Here is a 23,530-nt window from a genome sequence, read left to right on the forward strand (position 1 = left end):
CACCAACCAAACTCAAACATGGGAACACTTTTCTTAATTAGGAATGTGTTGATTCCAAGTAGAAACTTGCTGAAAAGGAACATCCTGGTGATTAAGATTAGTCTGATCTCAAAAAACAAAAATGACAAGTTACCCAATAAAAACATAGATCTGCACATATTGGTGTGCATTGGTGTTTCCAAAACCTACCATCCCTATTAGAGTTTGGGGGTATTTTACTGAGGCATGCTTCCCGGTTGGCTAACTGACTTGCTATAATGCACCCTATCGGAGCAATTGAGGTATGGAAAGCTGGGCGGTGGTGGGAATTAACCCAGAATCCCTGTGTAACCTCTGGTTTATGTACTTTATGCCCGGTATCCTAACAACGATGTGGTGCATAGACTACCTGTTATATCTTAACATATGCACTGAACGATAACCTTAGAAGGATATTGTGCCAGGCATGTTATCAATCTGATAACATAATTTTGTATCTAAGATACACCTACAAATCTTATTTTTTCTATAACATACAGTAACAAACCTCCGGTAAAAAATATCCCATTTTAAGAAAAAAACAAAAAGTAGATCTGATAAAATACAGAGACAGTAAAACACAGGAGCATATTACTGCCCTGAGGCCTGGGGAAAGAGAGGGAGATGGAGGGGTTTCTGCTCTGCTGCAAACAATATAACAGTATGAATAATGAGTTCCCTCTGTGTTGGGGCCTTAGCAAAAATAATGAAAACAACCTGTTTTAGATTAGGCCCCTCTCTCCCCTCTTACACTCACATGGGATCACAACAACACAGGGGAGCTCAATTACTTTAGGTTATATGCTGCTGCCCACACAGCTATAGGTGTGTAGGTTTACAGCAAAAGTTGTGAATGACGGAGAGCGAAACCTTTGATAGTGAAAAAGAACTCGCATAGATTCTAGATTAGTGACCTGCTCCTCGTCTCCGGCAAATACTCAACCCATAATTACTTTTTCATTCTCTCAGCCTTAACTTACGTTTCACAATGAATAACAGAGAAACCGAATATGTAAATTATCCCGATGAGGAAGGTATCAGGAGCTCAAGCGCCACGAACACTCTGACCCACCTATGGATTATAGTGATGGTGGAGTAGGCTCCATTGTTGATTCATGGGGACTGTTGTCAACAAACCTGGGTCAACTGCAGCATGAATCGAGTGGTTGTGTGATTGGGATTGGAACAAAACTGCAACCTTATTGTGATATCAGACTCGTTACATAGTATTGTGCAAGAGCCTGTTTATTTATCATAGCAACAGAATAGCAATTGTTATAATAGGTTAACAAAAAATAGTAATAGTTACTATAGTAAAAGAAAAGCAATAAAAAACTGTTGGAAAATGTCAACTGACAACTCAATGTCCAAGTAGCTGTCTCATTTTGAACAGCCAAGAACATTTTAACCAGTAAGAGTAAACGTGTCAAACAAACTAGTTCTGTTAACCACTTGACTAAAGTAGAAGCCAGTATTGAGAGGCAACATTGAACATGGTGCAGCACTGACACCTGCTGATTGCCGTCCGGAAAGGGCATAACAATCCATTGGTCAAAAAAAAAAAAATACTTTTCATCTCCGACTTATGTACACATTACATATTATCCAATTTCTCTATTCTAAATAAACTCCTCTTCCAAAGCATACTGCATTCTAACGAGTTGGCTTCAGCTGCCTTCAACACAGTTACGCAATACCATGTGTAAGTGTTCTCTATCAGTATTAGTCCAAGTACATAACAATGCCTTCAAGCCTTTTGGATCAACCCTACCTGAGGCTTTAATACTGTAAGGGAAATCTATCACACTGAATACGCTGCCATGTAGATCATTTTCCAGATGGGGCACACCTTTTTTCAACAAGGAGTAGGGGCAAATTACTTTCTTTTATAAAATGTACGCCATACTTTACCACGGATCTAAAGAGTTGGCCATAATCTTCTCGTCCGTTCCGGCTGAAGCTCATTAGGATTCAAGCAGTGCCAACTGTCCGTTTCTCAAGCGTTTTATTTAGGTGTGAAATTGAGCTTGCCTGGATGTTGTTTCTGTCTTGTAGTGCCGTGCTGGACTGGTAAGGGGAGGGGGAGAAGAGAGACAGCATGTCTTCTCATCGCTTCTCCAGTTTCTTGAATTTTGCCTCTGAGCAGATACAAAGATTTATAAATAAAGAAATAAATAATTCAACAGCATGAAATTCTCACGAAACAAAGTGCACAATATTCAAGTGAAGAGTTTTTGGTTTGGGAAATTGAGGAGGGCATGAAGAAGCCATGTGCATGGAAGACTATCTGTGAGGTAAGAGTGCCATCTGCTGTTCAAGGTTGTAATGGGCAGCACAATGTGGTTGAACTATTTTAAGGCTTCAGTATGTCCAACATACCAGAAATAGACAGGACTGACATTCAAAGAAAAGGCTCTGTGGCTCAGCTGATATACAGAAGCCTCTTTTTAGCTTTCATTATTCTCCATAATAAAGTCTCATAATGCAATTATGTCTTTCAGTTTTCAATTACAACTGTTCAAATAAGTGTTTTGTAAACACTCAAAATAATAATAATAATTTCATACCAAGCTTCTTGGAGTATGCATCTAGTTTGTAAGCAGCCTGTTCCAGAGATGATACCTGTTCTTCGATTTGATTTATTTGATCCAGGTAAGGTTGAAGGCTGGCATCTGAAACACATAAAAACAATTTTCATGGCAACAAAAATCAGGTAAGTGTGTAAACGTCCGTCTGTGTAAACGTCCGTCCGCGCACACACACACACACACACACACACACACACACACACACACACACACACACACACACACACACACACACACACACACACACACACACACACACACACACACACACACACACAGTACTTTTTAGCGTACAGCAGCACGTGGTATAGCATGTATCATCCAACAGAAGTCTCACGTTGCTGGGTTACTCCAAGACGCGTTGGTTAAGTATTAGTATACTACAACCATAACAGACGCACATTCTTCAGAGTTCAGAGGTGCCATGTCTATGCTATTCGGATCATAGACATTGCAATGGATATAAGATAGTAAATTGTATCTCAAGGTTGTACCCAATATAAATATTCAAGTATTCACATAAAAGAACACGCACTGCCACAGTGGTAGTGTGTACGAGTACTTCTCAGGTCGCACGCACGCACACACACACACACACACACACACACACACACACACACACACACACACACACACACACACACACACACACACACACACACACACACACACACACACACACACACATTAGTGGTGGGCATGGATTATTTAATTAATCTAGATTAAAATGGCAAATGGCAAAAAATGTGTTTGTTTACCTTGACAGCGGTCAATTATACTGGGCAATGGTGATTTATCAAATATAATTCACAGCCGGAAGTTGTGAAGTGCCCATGCAAGTGAACGGAGCATAAACAAAAATAATTGACAGCTGAACGTTGGGAAGGCCCATGCAAGTGAATGGAGCAGTCTACAGCATTGAGAAGAGCTGTGTAATAATCCATAATAATGTGAGGTTTACAAGTTAAATATTTGAAAGTTGTAGAATAAGTTAATATAATTTATATTGGAGTTAATTTGCTAGAAATGTACTTACAATTTTTAGTCAGTTAATCATTTACATATTTATGTTACACAATTATTACATATTTACATGTTTACATATTTAACACAGTCAGGATATTCTGTTGAATCTGCCTCTCTGATTCCCTCACGTTTATCTCAGTCTAAATTCTAGCTTCTGATTGGTTAGTTCAGTCACGTGAAGGGTCCGAACAAGGAAGTGTTTGAAAATAGATTAACGGCGATATTTTTTTTTATCGCACGATAAAAGTTTCCAAGCAGCCGTTAACGCCGATAACGGCCCACCACTAATATATATATATATTATATATATACACACATTTTCAATATCGGCCGATTCAGGTAATTTCTTACTCCCCAATATCTGTATCGGCCCCAAAAATCGAGTATCAGCTGATACTCAACACACACACACACACACACACACACACACACACACACACACACACACACACACACACACACACACACATTTGTTGTTGAGGTCTTGCAGGTTACGGCTGATGTTGATGCTGATGTCCTTCATCTCCATGTACTTGAGACTGGTCAGCTTGTTCATGTTCTCCAGCAGCCGGTAATCCTCACATGTTGCTGTGTGGGAAGGAGGAGAAAGGTAGGAGTGGAAGCAGGATAAAAATAGTTCACCAATGACATTCTAGCATGTTTTGTGGTAGTCAACTCTTGTGTGAGAACGACTGTAGTATTTTTGTATTGAGGACCTTGTGTTGTTTTGCATTGCATTGCATCATTATAGCTTGTGTACTTTGTCTATGTACTGTGTTAAAATATGACCCCCATTGTCTGTGAAAATGCATTTCCTCTTTAAAGACGCAACATTACTATACATCAACTCAGATGTTTCCAGAGTTAGACGTACACAGTTTCTGCATCTTCAACATTTTTGCCAGCCTCAACCAACTAGTTGGTGCTAAGAACAAACGTACTGTTCGTTTACTAAGAACATGGGGCTTAGAATAAAAAGGTTACAAAACTTGGTATGAACAGGGAGAAGAGCAAAAAGAAGATGAAACCTGTGAGTTCTCCTTGTAGAAATATTGCCATCTTGTCAAACATGTCAGTGCAAAGCTCATTAATGTCGGGTTCTGCAGGCTCCACAGCCTCCTCTGCCGTCTCCACTCCACCATCACCTTAACACACACACAAAATAATTCTTACTTTTTTTTTTTCTAAATCAATGATGTTATAACCGAGAAGGACAGCAATAGCAATCCCGTGTTATTACACCGTTGTTATCGATATCGTAGTGGAAATTAAGCGTATTGGCATAAAGTCAAGAGTAATTACAAATAAACATGCATATTGTTAGGCTATATATTGTTCATTCATTCTATACAACTATGATATGAATTTTCGTACAGCACGACGACGTTATTTAAAGCACAAGGCAAGCAGAAAATAAACGGATGCATGATAAACAAGGCATAGACGTGATACGGACCAGAAACCTACAAAAGTAAAAGCATTGGACGGCTATTCAAGTGTAGCCTACTTGTGGTAAGTTACCGTTCCTCTAATGTCATCGGGTAGCTAGCCAAGGTGCCTTGAACCGACATCAACTCAATACTCACTGTTCGTGCTTGGCTTCTTGAGCGCTGGTGCAAGAGGTTCCACTGCATCTTCCAAGCTCTCGCCGTGAGGGACGGTGGTTCCTGTCAGATTTAACGCAGTCGGATGGGCCATTACCACCCTGGAGATGCTGTCCATATCAGCAGCTTTCTCACCCGTTGCAGCCATTTTCTGTTGTTAGCTTTTCCTCGTCACATGATTTTAATTTCCACGTGATGTTCCTACACGAATGAAATCACTATGCCACACCCTTTTCTTGTCAGGTGGCTAACTGATATAGTATACGCCGCGTAAAACAATTTAAAATAGATATTTTAATAATATTATCTCATAGGTGTTGATGCGCGTTACACTGGTCCACACATAAATTACCTAATTATAACCGTAATTGGATTGATTGCAAAGTCAAATTAATTATATTTTTGTCCATAGCCCCTAATATCCTAACCAATATTTGAATAATAGTAGAACATTTGAAAATAAGAACCAGGCGTTATGAAAACATCCCTTTTGGACGGGTAAGGGTGACGCACTCCACGCATCCTCGGAAACGTATGGCGCTGTTGTGGGAATCCATCGTGACAGGTTAGCAGTGGACTGTAAACATGGCGGCGTGCACGGCGACAGGGCTGTGCTCCATACCCCGCTGCTACTAGTCTGAGAGACGGAGACGCGCTGAACATGGAGACTGAAGAGGAGCAGCATATGACAACGCTCCTATGCATGGGCTTTCCAGACCCCGTTGCAATACGGAAAGCGCTTCGCTTGGCAAAGAATGATATAAACGAGGCAGTCGCGCTTCTAACGAACGAAAGCCCCGGACTCGGGTATGGTTATGAGCCGATGGAGAGCGGGCCTACCACGGGCTCGGGGACAGGAGGAGACGGGGAAAACAGCGGGCGTACTGGGACGGGGGGTTTTGATCCCCCGCCTGCATACCACGATGTAGTGGACAGCGAGGTAAGGCCAGATACAGCCTTTCTTCAACCAGCAGCAAGGGAATTCTTGGGAATGTGTGAAAGTATGCGTGATACCAGTAATTTAGCAATATAGACCAGAGGGATCGCCCATTAGGCGAAATCACTGCTAGCTTAACATCAAGCATATCTGTCAAAGCAGGAGGGAAAGGTCGAGGCATGCACTCTCAATCCAATAGACTATAACGTTGAGAACGATTGACTTGGGCGGACGAAGACCGTGTGATAAATGTAAAACCCGTTTTGAACCTGGTTCGTACTGTGGTTTGCTGTCAACTCCAAGCGGCTAACCAAGTAGCGGCTAGCTAGCCGGGACGTTATGCTGCCCGCGCGGTTCTCCGAGTAGTAGCAGCAGTAGTACTGTGCTGGCAGGGTTAAGTTAAGGTGTAACTGGATTCACGTTTTAGTCTCAATAGGGAGTAAAATAATCAACCCAATGATTCAATACATTAACCACTGCACAGGTAAAATGCTTGCAGTGGTTGCTTCACGTAAAAGCTATCGTTAGCCCTTGCCCCTTATCGTAAAGCAAGGCAGTGTCAACCATGGATTCCTGCATAACCTTTTCTAGTGCATTTGACAAAACCGTATGGATTTCGAAATTCTTAACATTTAGCCACTTCAAGCACGACCCAAGATCTTTGCTGTTTGTTCGTCATCTTTATGCCATTGAAAAAAAGCTGCCCATATGTTTAAAATGCTACCATTTTATGCCATTACGACGAATCGTTTTGTCAGTATAGCAAACCACTTACTGGTCCTCTCTGGACCACTGGTTTATCCTCTTCTTTCTGGGCAGCTTGAAGACCAGTTCCATGAACAGTTCTCATTTCTAAATAACTACCTTATGACATGTTCGCATAATATTGTACGCACTGCCTATAAGAAAGTTCTTCATACATTATGACCGCTCAAGCAAGGCTAATGGTTGAGCTGTAATGAGTTAGCAAGCAACCCGTACACCTGTTGCATTCCAACATGGCCAAAGCAAAGAAACGTTAATCATTACTACTCTAATGTTGACCTTTAAATCGTCGCACAGCACTGGTGTGTCAGCCTTCATATATTTGTTTTATGTTACTTACTACTACTAGTGTAGAACTCAAATATTTTGAGTGAGCTCAATATGTCTTATCCAGTTATGGTCTTTCATTGCCAATGGTAGTTAATGCTAATTAGACCGTCCCTGTAGTTAAAAACGATGATACTGGAATTAGAGGAATAAACCTGATCAGGATAAATTGAATTTGCTTAGTCTAACACTTCTGTTAGTTTACTGTCAATTGGCAACATTTCTTTTCCCTTTTAGATAATATTTCACCTTATTCCTAGTACATCAGTAGTTCTCAGCATTAAGGAAAAATACAGATTTTATTCATCTCCTCATGCAACATTTCATTCATACTTATTTTATACTTCGGCGGCCTGTCATAGTTCTTTAGCCCCATATTACGCTCCTAAATATAGTCTCTCCACAAACACACACACTGCAGTATTTTGCTGAGGTGGGGGTCCCAGGGGGGTCATAAGGGTGCATGGTAACAGACTGGTGCGGGATTGGTTACCTCTCTGTTCTGTGCAGATAGAAACATGGAGATGATCCCCTTGAGAAGCCTAGCCTTTCATTCTCCCTCATTCCCTGCCTATCTGCATTTCTCATATTTTGGTTTTTGGAAAAGCCTCCCATATTCCACTTATTGCCTTTAGATACTCTTTATACAGTATATGTCACTATTAAGTTTGATGTCTCGAGACATCTAGGTTTTAAGCAGTCATGTGGCTCCATTAGTGACTGGAGGCAATGTTTTTTTTGTATTCGGAAATCGAATGGTTCTGATTGGGTATTCTCTCCAAAAAGTTCCCTCTTGGTTGCCTTTCACTACCTTTGTCTAATGTCATAGCAGGTTTCATCTCTCATTCTCCACACCCCCTTGCATCCATCCATCCATCCATCCATCCATCTTTCATCTCTTTTTCACTTCAAACGGGAAAAGATGAAATGTGATACTTCTTCTTTGCATCTCCCTTCTCCATTCCTTCCTGGCTCTTGTTCAGTGTGCAGACCATCTACATATACATCAACAAGGTTATTAAATATGCAGTAAGATACGCCATGGGCATTGTTTAAAGGTAAACTGTTTCGTAGCTATGTTCATCAGCCTTTGGATAAGTTTTTCACAATTGTTTAAACATATTAATTGGAATATCAGACACAATGTGCACCTGAAACTCATGAACCAACTGCCAAACCAATTCTGCTGAACTCTAAGCACATTTTCTGCTTTAGACTCGGATGCCCATTCCAAACCACAAATTTTTCACAACACTACACACAATTCTCTATATCTTGCACACTCTTCCTGAATTCCCTCTTGGTGTTCACACAGAACACACTGCCAATCACATTTCTAAGCTCCAAAGGCTGTTGTGCAACTAGCAATCTGCAATTTGCTGTAGAGCAATCTAAAATTTGCTTTTAACTTTACGGTATTGCCTATTTTCTGTTATCTCTTTCATTTCATCCCGTTATAGTTATAGGTTTATTATTATCCCAAAGGGAAACTTGGTTGCAGGAAGGTTACTGTAACAGATACGTAAAAGCATACAAGAAATACATTACTGTAAGACATCAACAATGACCAATAAAGTTACGACACGGACACACAGGCAACACACAACAGACAAGTCTGGAATTCAGTATTCTGCAAATTTAGCAAAGATATTGCCCTAGTTAAAAATGAATTTTTGGTCCTATTGCATCTACAAAAAGGCACTCTGAATCTCCGTCCTGAGGTGAGAACCTCAAAATGATTGTGAAGGGGGTGGCTTTTGCAGTCTAAAATCTAGTTGGCTTTACGGACGACCTGTTCCTTGAAGATATATTTCATCCTTTTTGCTGTGCTTTACAGTAGACTCCACACTTTGGGTACAAATCTTGTATGTGTTGTTACTGTAAAGTATTGTGTTTTCTATTTGAGTATATGTAAAAACATTTGCGGTAATATTTTACATCCAACAGGTGACAGTGTAACACAAAAAATGCAAAAGCATAATACTGATGGAGCATTCATATAGTGTTTTCCATTCATACTATAGTGTTTTCCATTCTGCACACTAGTGTTCACGGGGTGCTTAGAAATGTCTACTTGTATGAAGCATGTGTATGTTATTTGAAAAGAAAATACAGTTAAGTGAAGAGTTAACACTGTTTTGGGGGCAAAGTGTGCTTTTGCAAGGGAAGTGTAGGATTTAGAATTTTGTGTGTGAGTTTTGGGATTTTATGTTTAAGGTTTTGAGAAAGTGAAGTAGTCTATCAGGAAATGTGTTTAAGCAATTGGGAAAAAACAATATTGCGTTTCACATATCACAATATTCTATTGTAGATGTTTTAACTAGTGATGCTCCTTTTGATTGGCCACGGATTATTATTGGCACACAGACACCATGTAGTACGTGATCAGACTACTACTATCTTCCATAGAGTAGTAATACATTTCATATAGATTGGGTTTAAAATTAATTTCTCAAAAAACTGAGATATTGTAGCCTCTGAGAAATTGGTGATCTCTGTCTGATTGTCTGATCACACATTGCCAAAAAAACTGATTGCTGCATCCCTAATCTTAACCAATGTTGAATGGAATATTGTGATATCATAAATATATTCAAGAGGGCTATATTTGCTGTCTATGGCAAAACAATATATTTTAACTTGCCTTATGTCAGATCGATAAATCGCAAAGCAAGCATGAATTTCTAAAAAGACACACAGGACTTACCAGTGATCGCGTCTATAGTTCACTGCGTCGGATCGCTGTTATTCAGAGTGAAAATTATTTGATGAATATCCATCATCTTTCCAACTTAATATAAACTGCTATTGAGATGTGTGTTTCTTTTAATACACAAACATAGTAGCTATTCAAGACTGAAAGTATTAATTTTACAATCAGTTTTCATGACGGTACATTCAGGGTGTGCCCTTCATTATTTTAACTTGTCAAACGTGGATGAACTCTGCCTACCCGGGTAAGCCATCTTGAATCTAATCATTATCAAGAGAGGAGACTAATTAAATCGTGAATATGCATATTCCTTCAAGAATATGTTTTTAACTTCATAACGAAATAATCACAATTGCTGCTCTTGCTCTACCACACAAAAAAAAATGTGTCCGACTCTTAATGACAAATTAATGATTCTGAGCTGCCCTTTTTTTTTTTCTGTGCATGTTATTTGGTCAACACATTTATACTTTCGCTAGCCTGCCCTTGAGAATGAAATAGTAGATTATGATGCATGATTCAGTTTTGGGAAGACGGGATGGTATTCCTCATACTCATTCGAAGATGATTCTTCCTCACAAGTCTGGGCAGTGTTTCCCCTACCATTGTTCAGGCCTGGCGGGCCGCCAGGCCAACGAGCGCCCCCGCCAGGCCAACAACCGGCAAAAAAATGAAAAAAAAGAAAATGCGGTGTCGCGCGTGCGCAGATGACGCCCCATCATAACGGACAATCTGACCGCATTAAGTTATATCATCATTAGCATGGCAGAGCCATTCTTCCAAAAGCCTAGAAAGATTAAGTGTAGCAACCAGCCATGCTCACTGTGTTCATAATAAAATAAGTGTATTGTAAATAAAATGAGTGTATTTTAAATAAAATTAGTGTATTTTAAATAAAATTAGTGTATTGTAAATAAAATTAGTGTATTGTAAATAAAATTAGTTTATTGTTAATAACGTGTTTATTGAATCATTATCAACTTGTGATGGCTAAGCAAGTGTTTTATATGGAAATAACCAACAAATACTCTAGCATCCCGTGAAAAATGTATAACAAATCACACTATCAGCTCTTACCACCGGGCCTAAAAAAAATTCTAGGGGAAACACTGCTGGGGATATTCTTTACAGCACTTGGGTCACTGTGGAACAACTTATACATTTTTGGGGCTCTGGCTTATTCATTAAAGCAGGTTCAATATGCTAAATGTAGGACTCCCTTTGTGTGTTCAACTTTAGGGGAAAATGACGACAGTTCACTATTTAATTATTTCCTTTTGGTTAAGTAGCCCTGGGTTGCACTGGGTAAAATATTTGGTTTACCCAGTGCAATGAGTTTGTGTGATACAGAATAATTTTGTAGCATGATAACTTTTATTCAGACGATTTCTAGGCAATGTTGATCTGTTAAATAATTGTATCTGCTAATCAGTCAATAAAACTAAGCCGGATAATGCGTCAATAAGTCGTTCTTTAGTATTCAAATATATATATTTTTTATTGTTTTAGAAAGACGAAGGTTTAATGTGCAAGCGGGCCATTAAAATACTAACTGTAGATCTAACATGACAGACTAACTTGTGTCTGTCTGTGTGTGGCAGAGAAGTAACGATGAGAATGGAAACTGCTCTGGAGGTAGCATGGAGTTCCCCACCACCAACCTTTATGAACTGGAGAGCCGAGTGTTCACCGACCACTGGTCCATACCCTACAAGAGAGAGGAGTCCCTGGGCAAGTGTCTCATCGCTTCCACCTGCCTCGCCCGACATGGTAAGATTGTCCTATTGTGTGTGTGTGTGAGAACAATCCTTATTTTACCTCAAGAATGAGCTGTGATGTTCCTGTTGTGTGCAATTCAACCTTTTCGTTGTTGGATTTCCATGGTTAACAAGTTCCCGTAATTCTCTGTTGGTTGTGTGGGCTAGGGTTGGGCAATCGTCTACCAGCTTCCATCGTCCGATAGCGCCCCCTAGAGATCGCCGATAGTCGATACTATCGGGGGGGGGGGGCAACTTTATAATAATTTTCTAATATTAATTATTTATAATAATTGATCACTTTGAAAAAAATCGCCTTTTTATTTTTCGAATTTTTTCTTAAAAACGAATATGATGGTCTTCCCCTTGGACCAGCGTGAGCCGTGAGCCTCCGCTGATTTAAATTTCGATGCGTCGGCGCCGGCGGCGCTGTCATGATGACACACGCTGATGACACACAGCTCGTAGCTCTGTTCGAAATCGTTCCCTATCACGGATATAGTGCACTATATAGGGTGCTCGCTATTTTGTAGTGTTGTTCGAATTCTCACTGGTTAATTTCATGCCCTATATAGTGCACTTAAAATACACAAAATGTGAGTGTACAAACTGTACATATGTTACTCCCATATACCACAATGCAATGCGGTCGTGTTTTTCCGGAGGAGAAGAAGAAGAAGCTCAATAACCGCAAGCGGCGAAAACGAATACATTTAATGATGGAGTCTCCAGCTTTCGTTTAGAAATATCAACAATTTATTAGGGATTTAAACAAGAAAATGAAACATTCAAAATTAATAAGAAAAACCTTGTTCAAGGAAATGTAACATTCAACATCAATACAACCTCCAGCTTTCCGAGTAGGGTCCAGCTGCAGCCCCGGAGAACAACACCCTGGCGTGACAGAACACCCAGGCGTGACGGAAGTACTGTGGCTGGACGGAAGTTACCTCAGATTATTTTCTATAGACAAATAAATGTTTTTATAGCTTGAATTAACATAACAAAGAAATAAAAAAATATTTCGACACTTTAGTAACCATTTTTATAGCTTAGAAAATGTCTTTTAACGTTATTTAGACAAATACCTCAGGATTCTTTTTTGCGTTATTGAATTTATTAGACTAAAAAATTTACATAATAAAACAATATTATGACATGTCAGTAACCATTTTTATAGCTTAGTTTATAGCTTTTATTTTTTTTAACGTTATTTAGACAAATAAACTAGTTCAGTGTGTAGACAATTATTGAATGGAATTGAGTGTATTATACACTTTACTCATTAAGTAATTTACCATTAGAATTAAGTAATTGTTTTAATATGTCTAATAGAATCAAATAAAAAAAATTGTCAAGTATATCATCATAATTTGATATAAAGATACATTGAAGAATAACCACACCAAAATTTCCTCACAATTTATTAAACAAATAATCTACAGAATCTTAAAGATATAGGTTCTTCATGCTGCCATCAGCTCCAACTCACTGTCAAAAGAATCAAACAGTCAAATCATTATTAAGCCTATACAATATATTATTTGTATTCTGTCACTGGAAACGATATTCACTTCTCTCTTTCGCTTCAGTCTGAAGACTGGTGGAAGTAGTCCAACCGCCATTTGTTTGGCCTCCTCCGTGAAGTGTGCGAACCTTCTGCCGTGCCTGAATAAATAAGGAGAAATTATTGTAAGAATTATACATATTTAGTTCATATTGGGGTTGAGGTTTATATTCATATCTGAAATAAAAAAAAACACACCCATCCAGGTGGAAGTTCTCAAGCAGTACTGTGCACCACCATTTTCTGAGGACTGGCATGTCTTTCTAAAGTAAGGGGATATTCCAAGAATTGACAATGATAAAATATGTATACAAGTATAGGGCCATATGAAATCCGTTTTATTTTTTTCCAAATTCCGTTTTTATTTTTTTCCAAATTCCGTTTTTTCCGTTTTAATTTTCATTAATTCCGTTTTTACACTTAAAATCATCAGAACGAGTGTCAAATAAGTGCGAACGAATACAATTTAATCAGATGGAAGACTACATTTATTAAAACATCACAACATTGCACTGTTTTTAGTGCTTCAAATAAAAACATGACATAAATATTAAAGTGCTTATAAACTTTTTTTATAAACTCAAATTGTTGTTTGAAGGGGCGTGCCCTGGCTACGGCGTTCATTGTTTTTCATATGGATTTTGGACTTCAAGTGGTCATCGCACGTATCTTTGCGTTTCCAATCGATAGTATGTTGACATATTCTACAAAACACCTGAGTGATAGAAGTGTTTTGGATATTGTTCGGCTCTGAATTTGGGGTTAGAACCGAATTACGGGCGCTTCAACTTCTTCTTCGGCTTCTTGTTAGGAGCGGGACCTATTGTTTGCGTGGTGGACCGGGGATTTTTTTTTAACATTGTTGTGCGAGTGACTGCTAAACATTCAGTGACGTTAATGTCACCTGTGTTGTTTCCCTTTTCCCTCAAAACTGAATTTCACCAAAATAATGGCGAATTCCGCTGCATTCCGCTGCATATTGTAAATGTGACGTCTGATGTGCCTTGTCCCCTGTTGCATGTTATATGTGCTGAAGAACAGGAACCTGCTGGAAATCAGTTATTTTACTAAGACAGGCCCGTTTTAAATTGTAACTTTGTTACTTTTAATACTTTCCTGCTTAATAATAAAAAAATAAATAATAATAATAATAAATTATCAGTTGATTCCGTTTTTATTGTCCAATTCCGTGATTCCGTCCGCGTTTTCGTTATCGCGGATTTCATAGGGCCCTACAAGTATGAATTTCTCGATGTTGTAACCTTACATATGTCAAAAATCCAATCTTCACACGCGTTGTTATATCTGTTCAGTACATTTTAAGTTTGCGACTGAGTATACCATAATCATGAAGATCCCACAGTCGTTCCCATATTCCTGTGGTGGAAGTCCCTGAACCATGAAGGTAAAACATAATATTAGAAACGCATATAAAAACGATTTCTTCCTTAAAAGTTAGACGAGAAAAAAGGCATGTACCTCGATATCATGTCCAGTTTTCTCCAACCAAGTTCCTGGAACAAGCTGCTCTGCGAGATCTCTGTAATGTAGTGGTTTACAAAGTACCTATTCAATTACTGCAGCCTTTACAAAGGGATTAGCTTTATGTGATTTTCAGCTATCTCACACAAAATATTGATGTGGCCAATGCCATTGTGTGTCATAAATGAACACATTTCACTGGCGTCCAATGGTATCTTAAGAGTGAATGATAACTTACGAGAACACTTTCCATATATTTCAGATCTGATGACATGTGATGAGCGCATGACTACTTGACTAAAAGTCAGGGAAATGTGACTCCCTTTTGAAATGTCTTAAACATAGGCTCGTCAGGGGAACGTGACTGCCTTTTGAAATGTCTTAAACATAGGCTCGTCAGGGGAACGTGACTGCATTTTGAAATGTCTTAAACATAGGCTCGTCAGGGGAACGTGTACTTCCGTCGCGCCTGGGTTGTTGTCATGCCAGGGTGTTGTTCTCCGGGGCTAAATAACGTTAAAAAACCTTTTCTAAGCTATAAAAATCGTTACTAACGTGTCAAAATATTTTTTTATTTCTTTGTTATGTTAATTCAAGCGATAAATACGTTTATTTGTCTATAGAAAATAATCGCAGGCAACTTCCGTCCAGCCACAGTACTTCCGTCACGCCTGGGTGTTCTGTCACGCCAGGGTGTTGTTCTCCGGGGCTGCAGCTGGATACTATTGAGCTTTCCTCGAGAGTACCCGGTTTGTTTACATGATCTGGGCGCATCTGTCTGCGTCACACAAATACCCGGCGCATTTACTGACGCAAATGACATTTAGAAATGTTCAGCGTAGTGTCCGAATTCTCGTTTGTTCGTTCCCTATGTAGTGCACTATATCATGAACACTATAGGGAATAGTGAGTGAGTGAATAGGGAACGATTTCGATCACAGCTCATGTACCACAGCTGTGACCCGGAAATGGTGCAGCGGGGTGTGATGTCATTTCGCCGTGCGAGCAGACCGGTAGGTTTCGAGCCCCTCCCCTCTCCTCTCGCAGCAGTGAGTGAATACGGCAGGTCAGCGCTGCATAGTATGTTTTCCACCGGTGCCAGTTAATTTCAATTACAATTTGCGGGGCTTTTTAAGTTGAAAAAATAGCTACCACAGCGCTTTAAAAAAATAAATAAAAATTAACAATTAATTATTCAAATATAATTATCGCCTTTTTATCGGCAACTTGAGACAATCGACGATGGAATCCATCTATCGTCGATAGAATCGACTATCGGCCCATCCCTAGTGTGGGCTGCACCTTTTGTTTTGGCTTGCTTATGGTTGGGCAATCGTCTACAAGCTTCCATCTTCCGATAGCGCCCCCTAGCGATCGCCGATAGTCGATACTATCGGGGGGGGGGGCAACTTTATAATAATTTTATAATATTAATTATTTATAATAATTTATCACTTTGAAAAAAAACGCGTTTTTATTTTTCGAATTTTTTCTTAAAAACGAATATGATGGTCTTCCCCCTGGACCAGCGTGAGCCTCCGCTGATTTAAGTTTCGATGCGTCGGCGCCGGCACCACTGTCATGATGACACACGCTGATGACACACAGCTCGTAGCTGTGTTCGAAATCGTTCCCTATCACGGATATAGTGCACTATATAGGGTGCTCTCTATTTTGTAGTGTTGTTCGAATTCTCACTGGTTAATTTCATGCCCTATATAGTGCACTTAAAATACACAAAATGTGAGTCCATGTTCCCTACGTGTTACTCCGATATACCACAATGCAATGCGGTCGTGTTTTTTTTGGAGGAGAAGAAGAAGCTCAATAACCGCAAGTGGCGAAAACGAATACAATTAATGATGGAGTCTCCGGCTTTCGTTTAGAAATATCAACAATTTATTTGGGATTTAACAAGAAAATGAAACATTCAAAATTAATAAGAAAACCTTGTTCATGGAAATGTAACATTCAACATCAATACAACCTCCAGCTTTCCTCGAGAGTGCCCGGTTTGTTTACATGATCTGGACGCATCTGTCTGCGGCACACAAATACCCGGTGCATTTACTGAAGCAAATGACGTTAAGAAATGTTCAGCGTAGTGCCCGAATTCTCGTTTGTTCGTTCCCTATGTAGTGCACTATATCATGAACACTATAGGGAATAGTGAGTGAGTGAATAGGGAACGATTTCGAACACAGCTCATGTACCACAGCTGTGACCCGGAAATGGTGCAGCGGTGTGTGATGTCATTTCGCCGTGTGAGCAGACCGGTAGGTTTCGAGCCCCTCCCCTCTCCTCTCCTCTCGCAGCAGTGAGTGAATACGGCAGGTCAGCGCTACATAGTATGTTTTCCACCGGTGCCAGTTAATTTCAATTACAATTTGCGGTGCTTTTTAAGTTGAAAAAATAGCTACCACAGCCCTTGAAAAAAAATAAAATAAAAAAATAATAATTATCGCCTTTTTATCGGCAACTTGAGACGATCGACGATGGAATCCATCTATCGTCGATAGTCGATAGAATCGACTATCGGCCCATCCCTAGGCCTGCTGGGTTGTTTCACACATTGGTATTTTGGAAACTAATGTTTTTTTAAACTTTGGAAAAAGTTCTTCCATAGTTTTAGATTTTATGGGCAGGGTTGTGCTGCTCCAAGGTCTCTCCTATTCGCAAGGTACTCTGATCCCCAATTTTTCATTCTACCTTTCACCATTCTTAGCAAGGTTCTAAATCCCTACCTGCTCTTTAAGATAAGATGCACTTTGTTGAAATGGTGGCTTAATAACATGTATTCTGAATTGACTTTAAGGCACTTTGGATAATAGTGACTGCTACATTTGGGAATGTGGGATATAAAAAAAAATAACGTTTTGCCTTTCTTTCTCCCAGGTTTGGCTGATGCGGACGAGAACTGTAAGCGCTTCATGGATAGGTGCATGCATGAAGCCTTCAAAAAGGTGAGAGGTCCCACTGCTGAGGTCAAGGTCATGCCTTCAAGGAGTCTACATGCTTATCCAATTGAAATCTTTAGAATAATCAGTTATTTAACTGAAAGGTCCAGTGTGTAAAATTGAATAGTAGCTAGTGGTATGGTTGCAGATTGCAGCCAACTGAATATTCAGCCCTGCCTTGTAGGGGTGTAACGATACACGTATTTGTACAGAACGGTCACGGTACAGGCACTTCTGGGTGGTTACAGAGGTGGACCGCGGTGCGTAAATGTGTCGTACATAGCGTTAATATGGCGATTGTAAAGGCTTGTTTTGCGATGCAGAATTTAATACTTGAAGTCAGAGTTCCCCCCGGACCGTTTAGCCAAAGTATACTACTCTGACTCCGTAACTATGGAGACCACTCAAGCAGTTCTCCGTCAGATCGATCTTATATGTTGACTACAAACCATGTAAGTAGTGTTGTAAATTAACTTTGAAAGCTTTTAAAATCTTATTTGGTGTTTTCTTGGTCCTTAATGTGCAAATGAAACAATGTACAAAGTAAATAAGGTGTCAGGTCAAACCGGAGAATTGATCCCGGAAATGATTTTGTTAGAGGACCAATCACAGCACTTGCCGTCTCCGTTGCGTCGACGGATAGTTAAAAAATATTGGTTGCGCACGTAAGAGGGTCTCCGGCAGGCTCTCCGGCTACAGAGAGGGCTATCTGTGTCTACGTACAGCACTTTGACATGCACACGCATTTGAAAAAGCACCATCCAGGTGTTATTATCACCATTGCTGTGAAAAAAAAAAAAACTAGCTGTGCAAACCCAGCTCACGACAATATTTCGACAATCCCTGGCTGCATCCGAATACTCGTACTTGCATACTATATAGTATGCATTTTGTAGTATGCGAAAAATCTAGCGCGTCCGAATACTCTAGTATGCATTCTGTAGTACGGAAGTCGTTTCCGAATGCATACTACCGCCAAAGTGAACCACGGACCACACTACGCTATCCCACAATGCAACCGGAGTCTGGTAACAAACGAAGAAGAGATGGCTGACCCGACACCACCAACAGCGGCTTTTTATTTGTGTGTGTGTGTGTGTGTGTGTGTGTGTGTGTGTGTGTGTGTGTGTGTGTGTGTGTGTGTGTGTGTGTGTGTGTGTGTGTGTGTGTGTGTGTGTGTGTGTGTGTTCAATAAAAAAGGAAAAATTAACTTCAATCGTCTTTTTCACGGAGTAACAAATAACTGTAAATGTATTATTATTATTCCAAAAAAATGACTTACCAAATGTCCACATATATACAACATAACCTGCCGGTAAGTCGCTCTACGAGATGACCGACGACGACGCCTTCTAGCAGAGATATCCATTTCAAGAGCCATTCGCGTAGAAAGAGACATTTTATTTAATAGCAACGATAACAAGACGGAAAACAGGTCAATTTTGCCGCCATCTGGGGGGAGATACGTCATCTCCAAACATCCGGTGGAGTTTCGGCGGCGTTCGGAGGCGTTCTACGCATGTCTGTAGACCGTACTACACAGTCAAGTGTAGTATGGTCAAGTAGTAGACACTAGACAGAAATAGTATGTACTAGGTATTCGGATGCAGCCCCTGTCTCTGAATTCAGAAATGCAAATGCCATAACTAAGTTGCTGCTGATCTACGGCCATTCTCTGTTGTTGACAAACAGTTTTTAAAATGTTCCCCTTAACTATGAACCGTAACGCACGGTGACTTCAAAACCGAGGTACCTGCCGAACCGTGACTTTTGTTTACCGTTACACCCCTACTGCCTTGTATGTGGCTTTGCGAAATAGCAACATACATTTATTTTGCACTAAGGTGGATTTTGACGGCGCTAATCTGCAAATCAGTTTGATCAATCACATTTGGATATCTATGTCATAGTCACCAATGGTCACTGTACATGTTGTAGGACATGGCGGAGGTTATAGCCAACTGGCGTTGCTCCACACACAGTCCTGAATTCATAGTGGTAAACTACATTTATAGACCTATAATTATTCATTCAAATAGCAGTTGACACTAAAGGCCAATGTTTACTTGCACGGCGGTAATTGAATATAGGTTGCTTTTGATAACTATGTGCCTTTTTGTATCAAACAGTTTTCATTTTGGATACCAACTTTCTCTGAAACAGTGATAGCCTACTATTAGTTATCGAACACGGAAACAACCACAAAAACAAACGTCTCCAAATCATGGATGAATCCACACCCACTTGACATAATCCCCCTCATGGATCAAAAAGTCAACCTCTGTTATAATTAAACGCTCTGAATACATATGATAGTTTGGTGAACGAACAGAGCGTAAGCTCATCTTCATTGGCTATTTAGACTCGTCGGAGAGGGTTAACTTTCTTGAACACCTGAATATAATGACATGGTGTTTGTAAATTGATTATACAACATTGCTTATTCTAAAACGACTACACAACGGCCATGCTAGAAAAGATTCACAAATGGGTCATGGCTCATGCCCCCCTCCTTCCTATAACTCTCAAATATATATATATTTTTAAAGCACGTTCTCTCTAAAGCTGTCTGTCCATTCTGGGCTACTGTATGAATATTTCAGTTAACGTCTTTTAAGAGGACTAGATCCCTATATAGATATAAAGGGCTCATTGTAGGGTAACGATATCGCAGCAATTATATTTGCATGTGATTATACAGATATCGAACATACTTTGGAATATTTCAATATTCCTGCGAAGTTGCCAACTCTATTCTGCTAGATGCCATTCGATTCTATACACTGAACCTTCAACTGCAATGTGACACGAGTCAATCAGCTCTAATACATGATTTAATACCATATCATATTGTTTTTGATTGTAGTTGCTGACCAGCAGTGCTGTCCACAAGTGGGGCACAGAGATCCATGAGGGAATCTACAACATGCTGATGCTTCTGGTGGAACTGGCTGCTGAAAGAGTCAAGCAGGATCCCATCCCAGTTAACTTGATGGGTGTTCTGACCATGGTAAGGTCTCCCTCTGCCCCCTCAGGGTTTTATATTGGTCCTCCTTGACTCTTTGTCCGTCTGTGTTTCTCTATCTCTGTCGTTATATCACTGAGATGTGTATGCATATTTGACACATGAGATTAAACATTGAAGGGCATTCTTAACATTTCTTCATTCCCCTCGTCCAGGCCTTTAACCCTGATAATGAGTACCACTTCAAAAACCGCATGAAGGCCTGTCAGAGGAACTGGGCAGAAGTGTTTGGAGAGGAGGCCAACATGTTTGCTGTATCCCCTAGCAACAGCTATCAAAAGGTACATCACACCCTACAATTAGATCAAGCTAAATTAAGAGTTTATCTTCTTTATTGTTGCTGTAAATTAACCAGTGACTGCCCAGGCAACACAAGCTGTTGATGGAAATTGAATGCTTTGTATACAGGCTATGGTTAGGTGGATTTGAGAAGCCCAAAATGATAACTAATAAGCAACTAAAACTGTCCAATCAACATTCTTATGCAATCTAATTAACTGGTGTAAAGTAGGGCATACGTGTTTATTAATGTGTAAATCTTTATCTAATATATACAGCTATGCATGCAGATTGATTGACCTACATCCTCAGCAGCACTCTATGTCTGAAAAGAATAACTGCATGCTGGGGAGGTATTCTGTTCCTCCTCCCAGGCAGGCACATCTTGCTGGGCTTCTGTTTGCCTCTAGTTAGCCCTTTGTTTCCATCTCCCTGAGCCAGAACAGAGGGCAAAATGAGTATGCGCCTCATCAGAAGCTTTGCGCAATAGATCCAAGAAGAGAGCTTAGTGTGCTTGACAGACATCCAACAGCTGTCCGGAAATCATGTTGCATTTAGTTACAGCTCTAAGGTGACGTGATATTTGTGAATGATTCTGTGAAGCTCTCCACGTGACATAACTTAACCCAACAGAACCTCTGAAGATTGTTTTCATTGAATCTCAAAAGGTTTTACATTTACCGAAGACGCATCAGACCATAAAACACATGACACATGTCATAAATGAGGATATCTACCATACATTTCTAATGACTTTCTCACAAGGCAGTTTGTCATTCAAGTTTCAACTGTTTGTTTCAGGAGCCTCACGGTTGGCTGGTGGACCTGGTGAATCGAGTAAGTCATTAGCGCTGAGCAACACATCATGGTGACATACTGAAACGTTCCTAAAGTGTCTGAATGTAAACATTGTGCTTGGCCTCACACCTCTCTCCTTTCATCTGTCTGTTCCAGTTTGGAGAGATGGGAGGATTCACCGCCATCCAGACCAAGCTTAATACTGAGGAAATCGAGATAGCGGTAAGGGAAACCTTTTCCCAGCATGCACTTGTGGCCTGACTCTAACAGTAATGCAATGAATGCAGGGGTTAATCTAAACCGGGAAAGAGGGGCGCTGCGCCTCCTTGTTTCAACCCAGCGCCTCCTTGTCGAAAATTTTAAATTACTTAAAATCTACCGGAATGGAGAGCGAGCGAGCAAGACCGCGCACAGGAGACAGATGTGCTCCTAACCGCGTTCGCATCTGTGTAGCGAGCGCGCAGCACAACAGAGAGGGATCTAGAAACTGTGCATGAGGCAGTGTGCAGTGTGCACGTGAGCCTCAGGCGCCTCCTGGATCGGTAAGTCAACCAATCAGTTTACAGTGTAGGCGGGCTTTTATCTCTTCTCCCGAACCAAATTTATCAGTTCAGTGAATCTGAGAGTGTCTGAGAAGAAAGAAAATATAGTGTTTGGTGACTTAGTTTACAGTGTTTTTAAAATGTCGTACTGGTCCTTCACAAGCCTCAGAATGATCCATTTCTACCTCAAATTTTCAAAAGCTCCGCACCGCGGAAGGGGGGGAAACCCACCCTTCCACACCTTCCCCCCCGCTCGGTCGCTTTGCTCCCTCGCCATTGGTGTTTTCCCCCTTGTGAATTTTTTCTAGAAAAACCCCTGGAATGTTTTACTCGAAAGAATATATGGATTGTGGAAAGGGGAAGGGGAACAGTGATAGTGATTTACACACAACGGTATATGGAGCTAATTTGGTAGAACTCTCCTGTTCAATCCATGACCTTAAGGATGCATTTCAGTGCTGTATTACAGTATAAGATAACTGCTCTAATTTAAAGTGTGTGTGTGTGTGTGTGTGTGTGTGTGTGTGTGTGTGTGTGTGTGTGTGTGTGTGTGTGTGTGTGTGTGTGTGTGTGTGTGTGTGTGTGTGTGTGTGTGTGTGTGTGTGTGTGTGTGTGTCAGCTGAAATGCTGTGTGTGTGTTGAGAGGAGTCCTTGTACTGAAGCCTCTTTCAGTGAACCTGGCCGGAACACAAGCATTGATTCAGTGTGTGTCTCTCATACACACACAGAAGCCATTAGCATGTTAATAAGTTAGATGTCTTGCTCGTTTACTCTGGAGGTGCAGGCAGAGTGTGAAAGCTATCTGTTTGGAGATGCCCCATGAGCAGAGAAAGAGACTGGAGGGAGGAAGATGCATAGGAAGACAGAGGGGAGACACGCACTCAGAAAGCAAAAGAGGGAGTAAATAGAGAAATGGCAGGAGTTGCATCCCAGGGGTGTCTCATTCAATTGTCTTTGATGGGTTGGAAGTCAAAAGCATTGTGGTCATACGCTCCTCCAGAAAGAGACATGGAAGATGTGCAAAGAGGAGGAAAATGGTGCCGAAAGTAGAGGAACACTACAGCCATTCATCACAAACCTTCTAGTTTTGGCCCTGCATGACAAAGGACAGCTGGGTTCCGCTGTTGCGAACTCACCCACATATC

General features: G+C 40.4%; 2 protein-coding genes and 1 long non-coding RNA gene across 8 annotated transcripts in view; 1 reads left to right on the forward strand and 2 right to left on the reverse strand.

Moving 5' to 3' along the window:
* Positions 1–1,245: 1,245 nt before the first annotated feature.
* On the reverse strand, positions 1,246–5,406 carry bloc1s2 (biogenesis of lysosomal organelles complex-1, subunit 2). 2 transcript variants are annotated; one of them, XM_060066962.1, is made up of 5 exons: positions 5,219–5,406; positions 4,661–4,777; positions 4,101–4,220; positions 2,586–2,690; positions 1,246–2,156 (listed from the first exon to the last, which is right to left on the reverse strand). In XM_060066962.1, the coding sequence occupies exons 1-5, from the start codon at positions 5,382–5,384 to the stop codon at positions 2,125–2,127; spliced, it is 540 nt and encodes a 179-aa protein (XP_059922945.1). In that variant the 5' UTR covers positions 5,385–5,406; the 3' UTR covers positions 1,246–2,124. The 2 variants fall into 2 exon arrangements, with proteins under 2 accessions (XP_059922945.1, XP_059922944.1); XM_060066961.1 differs by having other exon boundaries at positions 1,246–2,085; positions 5,219–5,399.
* Positions 5,407–5,749: 343 nt separating this feature from the next.
* Positions 5,750–23,530, forward strand: part of usp24 (ubiquitin specific peptidase 24) — a 75,901-nt gene continuing 58,120 nt past the window's right edge. For all 5 annotated transcript variants that reach the window (XM_060066784.1, XM_060066786.1, XM_060066785.1 and 2 more), the window contains exons 1-7: positions 5,750–6,176; positions 11,580–11,748; positions 17,680–17,747; positions 20,608–20,751; positions 20,922–21,047; positions 21,847–21,882; positions 22,000–22,065. In XM_060066784.1, coding sequence (XP_059922767.1) covers positions 5,898–6,176; positions 11,580–11,748; positions 17,680–17,747; positions 20,608–20,751; positions 20,922–21,047; positions 21,847–21,882; positions 22,000–22,065 — 888 coding nt within the window. In that variant the 5' untranslated portion in view covers positions 5,750–5,897. The remainder of the gene's footprint in view (positions 6,177–11,579; positions 11,749–17,679; positions 17,748–20,607; positions 20,752–20,921; positions 21,048–21,846; positions 21,883–21,999; positions 22,066–23,530) is intronic.
* On the reverse strand, positions 13,147–14,539 carry LOC132469076 (uncharacterized). The gene is made up of 3 exons (XR_009528337.1): positions 13,501–14,539; positions 13,310–13,403; positions 13,147–13,226 (listed from the first exon to the last, which is right to left on the reverse strand). It is a non-coding gene; the product is annotated as an uncharacterized LOC132469076 (long non-coding RNA).

The sequence above is a fragment of the Gadus macrocephalus genome, chromosome 12 (genome assembly GCF_031168955.1).
Source record: "Gadus macrocephalus chromosome 12, ASM3116895v1".
Classification (NCBI taxonomy): Eukaryota; Metazoa; Chordata; class Actinopteri; order Gadiformes; family Gadidae; genus Gadus; species Gadus macrocephalus.

Bases quoted from the DNA above. Each gene is read 5' to 3' on its own strand.
- bloc1s2 (XM_060066961.1), bottom strand. From the start codon at position 5,384: ATGGCTGCAACGGGTGAGAAAGCTGCTGATATGGACAGCATCTCCAGG. The intron at 2,691-4,100 runs GTGTGTGTGTGT...TATGTGTTTCAG, and splicing joins GCAAGACCTCAACAACAAAT to ATGCCAGCCTTCAACCTTAC. The intron at 2,086-2,585 runs GTATGAAATTAT...TCCCCTTACCAG, and splicing joins TGCATACTCCAAGAAGCTTG to TCCAGCACGGCACTACAAGA.